This window comes from Phoxinus phoxinus (genome assembly GCF_949152265.1).
Source record: "Phoxinus phoxinus genome assembly, chromosome: 24".
NCBI lineage: Eukaryota > Metazoa > Chordata > Actinopteri > Cypriniformes > Leuciscidae > Phoxinus > Phoxinus phoxinus.
The window spans coordinates 12,680,595-12,695,082 of NC_136899.1; the positions used below are offsets into that span (position 1 = coordinate 12,680,595).

Here is a 14,488-nt window from a genome sequence, read left to right on the forward strand (position 1 = left end):
TCATGGTTTCTGTAAATGGCAGCTTTTTAAGAACAAAATAGATTTATTTAAACAAGAATGTCCTTGACACAAAAGGCTTACTTAACCTTTACATCCTTTTTCCTGAACTTTGAAAATCATTAGTTAATCTGATTTTATTCTGTGCTGGTTGTGCTGGATCTAAAAACGTTCAAAGTATTGCTTCTATTATTATTTATTTATTAAGAGTATATTTTAAGAATCATCCATGGACAACAAATATTTCTTGGAGTTCATTTATATGTGTTATATACTGTACAGTAACTGGCTATTTTATCTCTTTTTTTTTTTCTTTTTTTTAAGTGTGAGAAGTTCCTTTAAGAAGACTAAAATAATTGTATGGCACAGTTGACAGATCGATTAGTAAAAAAAAATGAAAGAAGGGCTATCAAATGTGTAACTGGATGGATGGATGGAACCAAGATGGTTTGCGACTGGCCTGCCGTAGAAATCATGTGATTTTAATGTCTTCTCATTAACATCATATTTTATAGTTGATTTGTTGAAATTAATAAATAATTAATTTAAATGGTGCACTATGGATGGATGGATGAATGGATGGATGGATGGTTGATGGATGGATGGATGGATGGATGAATATTATGGGTGGGTGGGTGGGTGGATGGATGGATCTTATGGATGGAAGGATAGATAGATGAATTGATGGCTAGATGGAAGATGGTTTGTCACTGGCCTGCCTATAGAAGTCCTGTAATGGTCTTCTCATCAACATAATATTTCATAGTTGATGTGTTAAACTTTCCATTTCCTTTGTGTTTGCAGATGGAACGCCTTACACGTGGTGGGTCGGCCGCGGTAACGAGAAGCACTTTTACTGGGGCGGCTCTGCTCCTGGCATTCAGAAATGTGCATGTGGCATTGAGCGCAACTGCACCGACTCTAGATACTACTGCAACTGTGATGCCGACCAGAAACAGTGGTAAGTCGCCACATTATTTGAGCTGCAATATGCTGTTTCCATGGCGATTGCCAAATCCGGCTGCTAATTATGAGCTTTAGTTTAAGCTGCTATTTGCGCGTTACTGACCTTCTTAGCTCACCTATCAAACTTATGAGAGGCAAGCAAGTCATGTTCCCATCTGCCTTATTGTCTCTCTGTATTCATTAAATAGTGGCGTCTGCTGGAGGACACGGTTTTCTCGAGTCTCGACCTCAGCGCTTGTGCAAATGGCAAACAGATTGCGTTGATAAAGAAGTTTGAGTAGAGCCGAACCCTGATATTTCCATCAACAAAAGCTCTGGCTGGTGTGTTTGGTGGCTTTATTACAAAAAAGAGCTGTGGGCGATATTGCAGAGGAGGGGAACAAGGTCGTTCGTCAGGCGCCCTCATAGAATTGTCTTTAATGCATGTGGGTATGTATTGCTTTGAGACACATTCATTTACATCCTTTCTAATGGGTCTTTTTATGTTAGCTGTTAATGTCAGTCAGCTGTTAAAGAACAGAGAGAGAAACAACCCACCTTAACACAATAAACTCTTGGATGTGCAAAGTGAATAAGAGAGAAAGGCAGTTAGTATTACCATTTCCTTGGCGCTTAGATGTGGGCAGTGGGCACAGTTGTTTTTTGAGCCAATCACTTTAGCAGTGTTGTAACTAAACACTGTGGATCTGCAACAAAATTACATCATGACAAAACTGATTGACTGACTCACCCACAAGAGACTAAAGTTTTGGACTTAGAGAGAGTGTTGTTATTGTTTTTAACTAGAACTTAAACTTAAACTATTAAAGAGAAAAGCTTTTCAGTTATTTGAGCTAATTTATTCATAGTTGATTTGAGCTAATAGTTGAGTTAATCTCATGCATGACATCATGGTCCAAAAAATTTGGTACTCAAATTAAAATAAACTTTTTACAAAATGTGTCTGTAGACACATTATTCCACTGCTCTGCATCTCGCATTTTTAAATGCAAAACAAAACGCATTCTCTGTGATAGGCAGCTTAGTAGGTCTTGGAACAGCTAGAGACTGTCAGACTTTGGCAGCCATTGCCGCATCACAGGAAGTGTATTGGATGGATTGGTGGAAAGTAATAACCAAACAGACTTTACGTGCCCCTGGGTACTGTGTGTTTGTGTTTGTCTAATGTACATTGTGTTTGTTTATGCTTTTATTATCATCTTTTAATACCATATTCTTAAGGTAAACAGCCTCAGTCAGTGAGTGGGGCCATATTAATATTTGTGCTTTCCTGATGGATATCTTTTTTGATACATTTTGTGAATGTTTATACAATTAGACTGATGGAGTTTGCCTCTTCTGTTGCTGGTTTAGCTGAACACACAGCAATATGTGTTAATGGCCCATGTACAGATGGACAGCGGGTTATTGCGATGCTCTCGCCACTTGTCATAAACCCCAAGCAAACTGAACCACCATGCGTAATAGATGCAAATTAGGACATTGGATTTCAAAGCGGCACATTTCATTCCCAACCACATTGTTGTTGTTTTTTTCTCTCTACAGGTTTGCAATACATAATTGTTTTTTAGATGACTTTTGCAGTTGTAGTTTTGCACCGTTGATGGATGGTGGCATTAAAATAATGCACACATAGTGCCCTGCCTCATGTACCTGTGAGGTTTATGTGTGTATGTGTTCACTAATGTTTATTAAATTTGCAAAATACGTGAAGTGAGTGTTTTCACTGATTAAACAAATTGTATTGCTGTAATTAAACAGCTAGTCATCAGTGTCACAAGGCTGCTTTTGAAAGAGAAAACAGGCATTTTGCTTATTAAAGCTTTAATGAGTTCATTAATAAGGTTGTGTACTATGATATGTCAGTGTACTATTGTGAGCAGATAAGAAGAAATGGTTGTTCTCACATTTTATTAAGAATTACATTGTTTGGTAGGAGGGATGATTCCGGGCTTCTGGTGTATAAAGACCACTTACCGGTCAGCCAAGTGGCTGTTGGGGACACAAATCGACCCGGCTCGGAGGCCAAGCTGACTGTGGGACCTCTCCGTTGCCATGGAGACCGTAAGTCTATTTCTTTCTCCTTAAATAACATCCAGCTTCTTCTTACAAGAACACAGCTCATGTGGGTTCAAATATGAATAGCTGAACATATATGACTAATTATGTAGTTTGAATGCTTTATTTAATTATTCATACTATTCTGTGCGAGCACTTTTTCTGTGAAAGCGGGTTTCAAAGTTATGTGTGTGCTGGTAGTTGCTGTGTATGAAATTATGTCTATGAAACTTTGATGCCTTCACATGGTGTCCTTGCAATTAAAAAATCTTCCGCACTTGACATATGTTGTAATAATCTGTATTGCCAAAGGATTTGTTTTAATGGTATCTCCTTTAAATAGACGTTTAGCACTTTTCAAGGTCAGCCCATTGTCTGAAGCATTCTGAAAAAGGACACATGGCCATAGATGTCTCCAGTGTAACAGTCCTGAAGCTGTGATCTCCAATCAAAGCTTTTCATTCAACATTACACCCCACAGAGACCCCCTGCCACTCATTTTTTGAAATTGGTGTCAACAGCCAGCTTGCCATATCTTCATAAAAATTCATCAATTTTTTTTCTCTCTGAGCAATTGTGAAGTACACTGAGACCAGCTTCATTTTTTTTAACATTTATTTATTTATTTGTGAGTAAGATGCCATTATTAATGATATTATAAAATAGTTTCACCAGAGCGAAACAGAGAACCCAAGGGTAAAACACAGAGCCATCCCCCACCATCATCACCATGTGAAATGATGCATTTTTATGCCTCATTATTCCTGTTAATTGCATCTGGCTTATTACTTAGATCAGGTGCATTCGATTACACTCACCTGTTAGACAAGTACGTCCACTGCTGTTGTTTACCCTTTTGTCTTCTTATTGTTTCCGCACATCTGTGACGGTTATTCAGTTCTAGGGACTTCAGGTTTTTTAAAGTCGACATTTATGTGATGAAAGTGGAGTCAACTAGTCGCTGATGACGTCATTAATTAACAAATAAGCCTGAACCTCGAGCTGAGACTCGAATGCGGGTTGCCATGTGCAGAGCTATGGCATATTGACACAGCGCTGCCCACAAGGCTATACACATAACAGCTCATTTTTATCTGCTCTTTTGTCTTTGGGTCATTATATTTCAGTCATATACAGATTTCTGCTCATTTTAAATCAGATACAGATAAAGTACCACAGTAAACTTTTATATGAATGTATTAGTGAGAAAGCGATTGCGTGTGACTTAATTCTACCTGGCAGCGTCTCTCTAATAATATTGAATATGTGGGTTTTAGTTACTAATAAATATATGCTAGAACTTCTCAGTTTCTAATATATTGTATTGATAAATCACAGAACAGTTTTGACGATACATTTCCGCGCGACTGAATGATTCTCTGTGGGCGCGATTTGTGCGTGATACGCAAGCTTCTGTATGTGTGTGTTACAATGCAGCACCCAATAGTTTAGGACTTACGTGTAGTGCTGAAGTGCCAACTAGCCTCTCCCTATGGAGGATCCCTTTATCACTCTACAGATAAAGCATTGTGGAAAATTTGCGTATCTACCCCGTAGTGATATAATAAAATAAAATTCTGTATCAAATTTATAGGCAGGACAAATAGTTTGTTTAGGCTTGGTTTGTAGAGAATTACAGACATGCGCACATTCAAACGCACATAACTATATAATTAATTCTTGATGCACACGTGAGCGGCATCAGTGTTTATCACAGGTTCGCGTTTAAAGTCTGTTTAGAGAGAACAGTGTCGTCTTAGCGGCCCCTAATTTAATAACAAATTATTCTTTCGATGGAAGTGAATCAATCAAAACTAACTTTAGCTGGAAAATAACATTATTCAAGAACCGCTATAAAGCCAAAACAATCTGTTACCTTAAATTACGGTTTACGTTTATCTCTGTAAAGAAGCTTTGAAACAGTCTACATTGGTAAAAGCGCTATATAAATGAAGATGACTTGACTTGACTTGACTAGGGTATGTAATATCAACTTTTCATCAGGTTCTTCCAACTACTGGACCTATGCTTTGGTAACATACTGTATGGACATTTCTGCTATGTATCCTGGCTGAGGTGAAATGGAATAATTATATTCACAGATTATCCATAGAGTGAAATGTGAAGAATTTGAATTTTGTCCTCTGCATTTAACCCATCCAAGTTAGTGCACACACGTTAGGAGTAGTGAGTAGCAAACACACACACGCTACAAACCGTGGACAGACACACCCAGAGCAATGAGTAGAGATTGAAGGTTCGGTGCCTCCCTCAGGGCACCTCAGTCATTTCCTTGCCGGTATTGAAAATCGAACCTGCAACCTTTGTTACCAGTCTGTCTTTCCAACCATTAGGCCACGACTGCCCAATGGTAATGCCCAAATTGTATCGCTACCAAAGAGAAGCACACTCACCTGGTTTCTCTTTGGGAAGCTGAGGGGCATGATGCGTGAGACCCATGTGACGCTTGTGTGTTTCAAGCTCCATCTGGCTGCCCTTACTTCCAAGTTCCCTTAGTGAAGTTAGTAAGTTACTTCGTAAAAATATGTCATTAAACAAATATTCAAAATATATTGTTGTTGTTGTTTCTTCATTAGTTTGGAGATTTGGTGTATAAACATGTATTACAATATAAAAATATATTCATTATTTTAATGTTAGGTGCCATTAATCGCGATTAATTACAGACAAAATGTTTTGTTTTTTAAACGATTGACAGCACATATATATATGTATGTATGCATGTATGTATGTTAATTCATACAAATGTGAAAATAACCTTTCCATATATCCATATTCATATTGGTTTATTTGTTCATTTTAATATAAAGTCACAGCACTCATGTCTCATGCCCTGCATCTGTGTCTTGGATATATAAGTAGTACAGTAGTGCAGGACAATTCATTACAGACCATTTGAATAGAAAAGAAGCCATTAAAGTATGTGATCAGAGATTGTAAGCACATCTCAAATTTGTCTGCTGAGCCTCTACAAACTGGAGTTATTGAGATCGCTTTTGTGCCCTTGATCAAAGCATTTATTTCCAAATGACACCAGGAGAATAATAAGGGTACTGCAAATAATCAAAGCAAATTCTCTGCTACATAACCATTTTTCCCATGTCTCCTTATTTCAATTGGACAATTATCTGTGCCAATCAGCAGCTGCAAACTGCATGGAGCTATTTATAAAATACTGCAACTCTGGTCTCGAAACATAATCAGTGCTCGTCAGGGGGTCCTACAAATCATGGCTAGTGCCCACCACACAGGGCTGAGACTGCTATTATTTATTCATTTCTTCATTTATTCAGGACTGGGGTAGGAGGAGAGCAGACCAGCAGTGCATTAATGCAGCACGCCAGCTTCTCTATGGTAATGCTGCATATAAATGTTGCTCTTAGCCACCTGCATGTGCACACGAAGAAAGTTATAGGCCTCTGGACAGTCTACACCCCACCAACGAGGCCCCTCTGGGCTTGCGGTGTGTTGCATAGCGTAATGGTGGTTTCGCTGCTCAAGTCTGCAAATGCCATCTAGCACGGGTCCAGCAATCCCCTAAAGACTTGTTTATTTTTACACTCATTATTTATTTACTGCGAAGTTTCAAAATTAGGTAATTGGATGCACAGACTGAATGCCAATGTGGTAAGGTGCCTTAATGTGAAAATAATGAGAAACGGTCCAGTCCCAGTTTCTGAAATCAAATTTATGATTGTTTCAGATGATTTTTCACTGCAAATCTTTGCTTGTTAATGCGAATGGACCTCTGTATATGTCTATATGCGGTTTAATGCTTGAAGAGCCTGTTTGCGGGGTGTTCCACACATCAGCTCTAGTCGGGTTTAGGTCGGAATTGGCGTCTGGGTCGTTGGAGAGAGAGATTGCTCTGATTGGCTGTTCAGTTTAGCAAACGAGTCAGTGCACAAAATCTAAAAAAAATGCAGAAAGTTTTCTGTGATTGGTAAGTTAGGGTAGGTGTAGGATAAGGGGATAGAATATACAGTGTGTACATTATAATAATCGTTATGTCTATGGAAAGTCCCCATAAAACATGAAAAAACAAAACATGCAAATGCAGAAAAATGCACTTTGGCAAAAAGGCAAAGTGTGTAATTTATGCACAACTGGTGAAACCAAACCGAATTGTCTACAAACTGACATCATTGGACTGCGCTAGAAGTCAGCATGTCGGACTGTTCAAACAAAGAATATCCAACCCGATCTCACGGCAATTCATACGAATTTTACGAGGTGGCTAATTCGTACCAATTCATACGACCTCACTCGTACGAATTTGTACGTTTTTTGCTAAATAGTACATATTTTACGAGTTGCCAAAATCGTATGAATTCATACGAATGACCTACCCCTGACCCCGCCCCTAAACCTACCCATCACGTGGGTTTAGACAAATCATACAAATTCGTACGAGTGAGGTCGTACAAATTCGTACGAATTAGCCACCTTTTAATCACTCGTACAAATTCGTACGAATTGGTCGTGAGATAGCGTTGGAATATCCTGTTCATCTGGAATGCTTTATATGATCTATATTTTTAAATGTGACTTAGAAAAAACTGACGATGAGTTTCTCATTTACTCGAATCAATTAATCTCCGTTGATATTCCACGGCGTAGGACATACGCCATCATCTTCAGACAGGGTTGCATAATTAATACTCATTAATAACTGAGAGAAGGAATAAAGATAACAAACAAAATGATGATTTAATGATGCATCTTCCCTGGCTATGATGTGCTGTGACTTCAGACCACTGGCTGCTTTTGCAAATTAATTGAGATAGATAACCTGTCAGTAATAAAGGAATATGATATCCCCGCCTAACGAAGCAGTTGGTAGAAATTATAAATGAGTTTGCCATGCGCAATGTGACGGCAATTCCATGATATGTGAAAAAAATGTTACATAGGTTTCATTATGATGCATTAGACATTTTACATCTGAGTAGTTTTCCTGTTTGATTGATAAGGCTTATGTTCAGAATAAAATTATGTGACTCGTGAATAACTACTCCGCAATTGGTTTGCATCAGGACATTTCATGGCTAAGTGAGCAACATCACTCAAGATGTTCCATCTTCATTGCAAAAATGTTGTATTAGCTGCTGTTTAAACCTAAATGTTGTATTAGCTGCAGTTTAAACCTAAATTTGGGGTCAGGCTGGAGGCCTATCCTTTGGTCACGCACCAAATTGGATGAAATTTGCATGGCCACAGTTTAAAATGTGAGTTTAACACCGTGCAACTGGTGCCATAGTCTATGAGAGGTTTAATGATTAAGTCATTCAATTTAAAGATGATCAAAATTAGGATTTGATGCTCTGAGTTTGACTTAATTTATCATTCCGAAAAGTCCTATAATATACTGGAAGTGTGTGGTTAAGAAGCCTGACTTTTTCCGGCATATTGTCCGGGTGCGGTTATAGAAAATGGCTTAATTATAGGATGGAAATACTTACTGCCATTCAGAAGAAGAAAAAAATCATTTGAACTGTCATGTCTTCTCAATTCCCAACTCCCTCTGCCCAAAATACCATGAAATGAGCTGAAGTCACAAACTCTCACTTTGCTAGCTTCGTATTTAGCCAGAGATGATGCAAACAGGAGAGCTGCAGACAGGAGAAAAAATAGGATTCATCAGAAATAGTAGCACTGATTCCAACTAGATCGACCAGTAAGTTGTCATTAGCGATGAGGATGTTCAGTGTTGCTTAGTTACTGAATCATTGGATCGTGGCAATGCTCTCTGAGCCGTATTTCATGCATTCATGATTGGTTTGCACCTGGAGACTAATGAGGGGCTAATTCGGGATGTCGTATGCCCAAATTTTTAAAAAGTATCCTGAACCGATTGAATTAGATCAGTTAAAGTCGGGAAGTAGCATTTGTGAGATGAGACTCAGGTCTGTCAGATACAGAAAGGGAATTATAATAAAAGGTCTCTTTGACTCCAGCTGAAAAGGAAACCTGCTGTTTGTGTCATTATCAGGAAGTACAGAATAGTTGTCATGTTTTACTGCAGTGAATATTTCTCAGGATTTATTTTCAAAAGTCAGGTTATATATAGACTTATACTTTTAAATCTTGGGTAAAAGAAAGCACTGTTAATGCCCAGGAAAAACTACATTACAGTTTAAATTGATTAAAAGTGACAGGATTTCAAATAAATGTTCTTTTGAACTTTCTATTCATCAAGGTAAAATTAGATAGATCAAAATAAATTAGATTGTAAATTAAAACAGAAAAGAGTCATTGTAATACTATTTCACAATATTACTGTTTTTACTGTTTTTTTTATCAAAGAAATGCAGTCTTGGTGAGCAGAAGAGACTTCTATCGAAACATAAAAAAAAAACAGTAGTGTACATGGGTAAGTTGTCATATTTGAAGCTTTAAACAGCATTTTACAGTACATGCTTCAACTAAATGTAAAGAGTAACACTATTATGACAGCAAAAACAGAAAACAATTCCATGAAAAAGCTCACTTGTAAATAGTAACATATAAAATATCAAACAAATTGTTTAGCCAAACATAATTCCATTAATAAATTGTATGAAATATAAAAGACACACAAATATGACAACATGCCACAACCTGATATTTAAGAACCCCATCTTTTAGTTAAAAGTTATCTTCACTGTATAGTCCCTATTAGATATTAAATATTGAGTTCTTGAAATCTAGCGCTTATGACAACTGATCATAGTCTCCACTATTTATGTTATCATAGACAAATCGTGACACAGATCAGCAGTCATTTGCTTTTTAAATGAATGTGGTAATCTTGTTTTTTCTTCAATCATCCTATTTATTTTGCATTATATTATAGTGCACCAGAATATCCTGGTTTGTGTTCTTCTTAAACGTCAGAGGAGGGAAAATAAGCTAAAATGAATTATTGTAAATATACCCTGCTAGTTGAAATGTGCTCATCTATGACGCATCGTTTTAAAGCATCTCTTCAGTGCTGTTGACACAGAAAAGTTTCAATAAGTGCTTGCTAACAACACAAAAGTACACCTGACATCTGACATCAACTTTCGTGATAGCAAAAGACAGCTTCGCAATTTATGAGAAAAAGTTCATCTCATTCATAGGGCGTAATCAGCAGGGGTTCATCTCCTCTTTTTGAAAAAAACAGAATAAAATGTTCTTTGCTGTAAACAAAGAGCACTGCCAAAGTTTGGCAATCAAACCGCAAAGTACATGGAGTTGTTTTGCGGTTGTTTGCGAACAATTTTGATTCACATTAATAAGCTCACGGGGTAATTTAGATTACAACTGCTTGCTGTCCGCCTGCCCTAGAGCCAGACAAAGGTTAACTATCATAGTTAATGAGACGAGTGGAAAAATCTGACACTGTTCTGCTCAATTCATCACTGTGTCACGAGTAAACACTTTTTAATGACCTCTGATCCAGCCGTCTATTGTAAAGGTGCCATCTGGTGGACTGGCAGCACAACATGTCTTGTCAAAAAATAGATGAGCAATAAAATGAATTCTGTTTTTTTTAGCTGGATTTGAGTGTTGCTGCTGAGATTATGCCTCATTGAGTCTTGTAAGAGCTTAAAAATGTTTCAAGCCATGATTTCCAAGCCGGTCAGTCAGTCAGGAATGATTAATTCATAATCGAAATATGACATGTTTACGATTTCACAAATTCTCCAGACTTGTCCAGCTGTGTTCTGTGGTCAATTTTAGGCCAATTTAGCGGAAAATATCAGGAAAAGACATGTTTGCACAAATTTTGCCTTTCTATCAAACAGAAAACTTTCTTTCTGTCTACGCGAGACATTTCTCTACCACCTCACCAACTGGGTTGAAAATAAAGGAAGGAGTAGGCATTTTTCTATGGCTAAAATGACCTCACACGTCCCTGGATCTTGTCAAAAGGGCATCACTGGATGCTGTTGAAAAAAACACTATAGAAACTCATGGCACCATTCACACCTGCAAAACACGTTGTTCCCTTCACTCACTTGACTGCTGGGTCTGCCCTCGGGGTGAGCAAGGAGAAATAGTGATTTGAGCTAACCATGGAGAGTTTGCTTTGATGGGAAAGTCTTCAGATTTTGCTGCATTTACAGGACAGCAGGACCAGCTGACAGACCAGAGCTTTGTGCCACTGCCTGTCTTGTTGGTGGCGTTATACACCAGACACTAGATAGCCTCCGGTTGTTTTAGATCTGTTGAAGATTTCTTTCCTCCTCGTCCCTTGGCTTCTAAATTATAATGAGGAGACATGGTAGTTTGCTGGGTCCAAAATAAATTTTTAGCCACATTGTATTTATCAGTCATAAATATTTCTTTATGGCCATATATTATTGTCATGAACTGCTCTGAGACACAAAGGTTGATGATCCAAATGCATTATTTATTAGTAATCCACAATCGTAATCCAAATCCAGGCAATGTGGTCATACACAAGGTCATACACAAACAAACAATAACTGAGTTAAGGGCTGAGGCAAAATCCAAGGGAAAAGCCAGAGAATCAAGACACGGGAGAAACAGGATACAAAAAACGCTCATAAATGCAGTTAGACACATACAAGACTTCGCAGAGAATAACAGAATGAATCATGCTCATATAGGGTGAGCTAAACTGGATAGTGAGACACAGCTGAAAACAATGAGTTTGGGCAGATAATTATGGGAAATGTAGTTTGTGAGGGAATGACAATAGTCTGAGGTGGAATGTCATCTGGTGGCTCTCAATGGTAAATATCAAGAAGTATATGGCTGTTTAAACTAAGTTACGATTTGGAAAAGTGGCCAACTGCAGGTTTATTCACTCACCAAAGCCAGGTTTGACTCAAATTGGGATATGGGGTTGGTGTTCATTTTGGACCCTGGTAATATAAAAATTATTTTGTGGTGAAGTAAATACTACAGAAAAAAACAATGTAATTTACATGAAAAAGTTAGTTCAGGCAAGAATAATAAAGTGAATTCTATATTACGTGTATATTACGTATCGTATAGAAATGAAAGCGTACATATCAACGTTATAAAATAAAGTAAAATGACTCAACTTTTCTGATACTGGTGTTCCCATCATGCACTGGGCCTTGAATAATTAATGATGTTGAGTTTTTCACTGTTTTCCAGCTTTTTACACTGTTTTATCACTGCTTTTGTTACATTTGGAGTTTATTTTCTACTCAGAATGACACATCCAAACACAAAAAACTGTCCATCAAATGTTACCGTCATTGTGTATTATCTACCAAGTATTGAAGTCTCTACGTTCACGTTACATGATTTCTGAAATGTAGATATGGTGTCTCACACAGTGGGCCCTATTTTAACGATCTGAAACGCAAGTATCAAACGCGAAACGCAAGTAACTTTGTGGGCGGATCCCGGGCGCTGTTGCTATTATACTGGCGGGATAAATGCCTCTTGCGCCCGACGCAAGTCTAAAATGGGTTGGTCTGAAGTAGCTTCATTATTCATAGGTGTGGTTTGGGCGTAACGTGAAATAAACCAATCAGAGCGTCCTCTCACATTCCCTTTAAGAGCAGGCGCGCTTGTTCTATGGCGGATTGCTATTATAACGGCGGATTTGCCAGCGCACGCCAGGAGCGATTCACAGCCGAGGAGACCGACGTTCTCGTCAGGGCCGTAAAAGGCAGAGAAGTGACATTGGGGATGATGGGAGAAACCCACCCAAAATTAGCTTTGGTTAAACAGACGTATAATAATTTGGGTAAATGTGTAAGCTAGATTTATTCCTATTTTTTCACATCTTCATGGATGTAACAATGATTTCCCTCGTGTGTTAATATGTTTCCTTGTAATAATGTATGATTTGCAAAAATGAAAACTGCTGCGTCTGTTTAGATTAGAGAATCAAAGTGTATGTGCGTTGTCTCGCTACATAACGGACAAGCATGCGCCCTTAAAATAGCATATGACTTTGCGCAACGCGCCACTGTCTTGTTTTTCCTGCTCAGTGGCGGAATTGTTTTCTCAACCTGCCAAATAGCACCAGGAAACTTTTGCGCTGGAACACGCCTCCTCTTTTCGCTGAACCGCCTCCCCGAGCGCAAGTTCATTCACTAATTTACCGATGTGCGTCTATGGAGGGAAAAGTCTGCTCTGCGCGGGTGCAAAATAGGAATGATACATGCGTCGGTGTACAAAGTCAATTGCGCTGGGTGCAAGATAGGGCCCAATATCTGTTGTATTAATTACTTAGATTTTATATTCACTGGAGCATATACTTTAAAAGTGTGGTTTAATTCAATGTTATATAGTTTGAGTGAAATATTTTGCAAAGGAAACTTCAACTAAATAGATATTACTCAACCTTTTACTTGCCAAGTTAAGATTACTTATTTTCTTTGTTACTTTCACTTAACTTAGTTAACTTAGTAATTCCAAATGTGAAATTTGTTTTAAAAATATGCGTGTGAAATTTACTTTAAAAATATTTGTGCAAAAACTTGCCAAAGACAAATTGAGTACATTTTACTTCAATTTACTTAAACATTTATTTGTTTTTTCAGTGTGTATCTTAAGCTTGTTGGAGTGAATTCTCATAATGCTGATTCCAACACAGGCCACAGTTAGAAGCTTCGATTTAGTTTCTTTTTGAGATAAAAAGCCTAGGCATTTGACATTGTGAACAAACTAGAAAAAAACTGTCTCCATACAGGAATATCTTGGAGATTGACAGCGAGTAACAGCACCCAGAGTCAATAACAGGCCTGCTTACTGATCTGTCAGTCAAATGTCAGAGCTCCAGCACTGTATAATTCAGTACAACTGATTCTAATGCCTTCTGACCGCCAGGATATGACTTGAGATTGTAACATCTGTAAGGTCTGAGCATTTGTTCTACACGGAAATCCAGAGTTTGTCCCTTTTGTGAGTATAACGTTCAATTTTGTAAATGCAATGTTGTGTTGATCGGCTCAGGTGTGGAGTTCAGCACACGTGCCATGGTTTTGTTCTTGAGTTGATATATTGAGTTTTTCTTTATCTGCTGCAGGGACGTGTCAAGAACTCCAAAAATTGATTTAACTTTGATTGGTCATGTCTCAAGTCAGAGGGAGGCCTTTAGTAATCCTGATTTAGCATCCTTGGTTTAAATTGGAGCAGGTATTAGTGTCAAGAAATTAAAGTTAATTATTGGAGTCTAGGGAAACACTGCATAGGCCAAGGGTTCAACATTTTGCCGGGTGACATTGCCTCTTGATTTTTTATTGGACAAAGAGTCATATATCTGCATTATTTATTAACATTAGTTTTAATGGTAAAAAATAATGCTTACAAAACAAATGAAATTGATAATGAACATAAATGCAGTAAAATATTGTACAGTAGACTGAAAATGTATTTACAGAAAAAAATACATATATATTATGTACATGATAGTCTTTGGTCACTTTTACATGCTCATATTTATACACTATAAAGTTAAACATACACT

General features: G+C 37.7%; 1 protein-coding gene across 2 annotated transcripts in view; it reads left to right on the plus strand.

The window, feature by feature from the left end:
- Positions 1-14,488, plus strand: part of cntnap2a (contactin associated protein 2a) — a 357,512-nt gene that overhangs the window by 272,425 nt on the left and 70,599 nt on the right. For both annotated transcript variants that reach the window (XM_079601641.1, XM_079601642.1), the window contains exons 14-15: positions 802-958; positions 2,900-3,027. In XM_079601641.1, the coding sequence (XP_079457767.1) occupies positions 802-958; positions 2,900-3,027 (285 nt within the window). The remainder of the gene's footprint in view (positions 1-801; positions 959-2,899; positions 3,028-14,488) is intronic.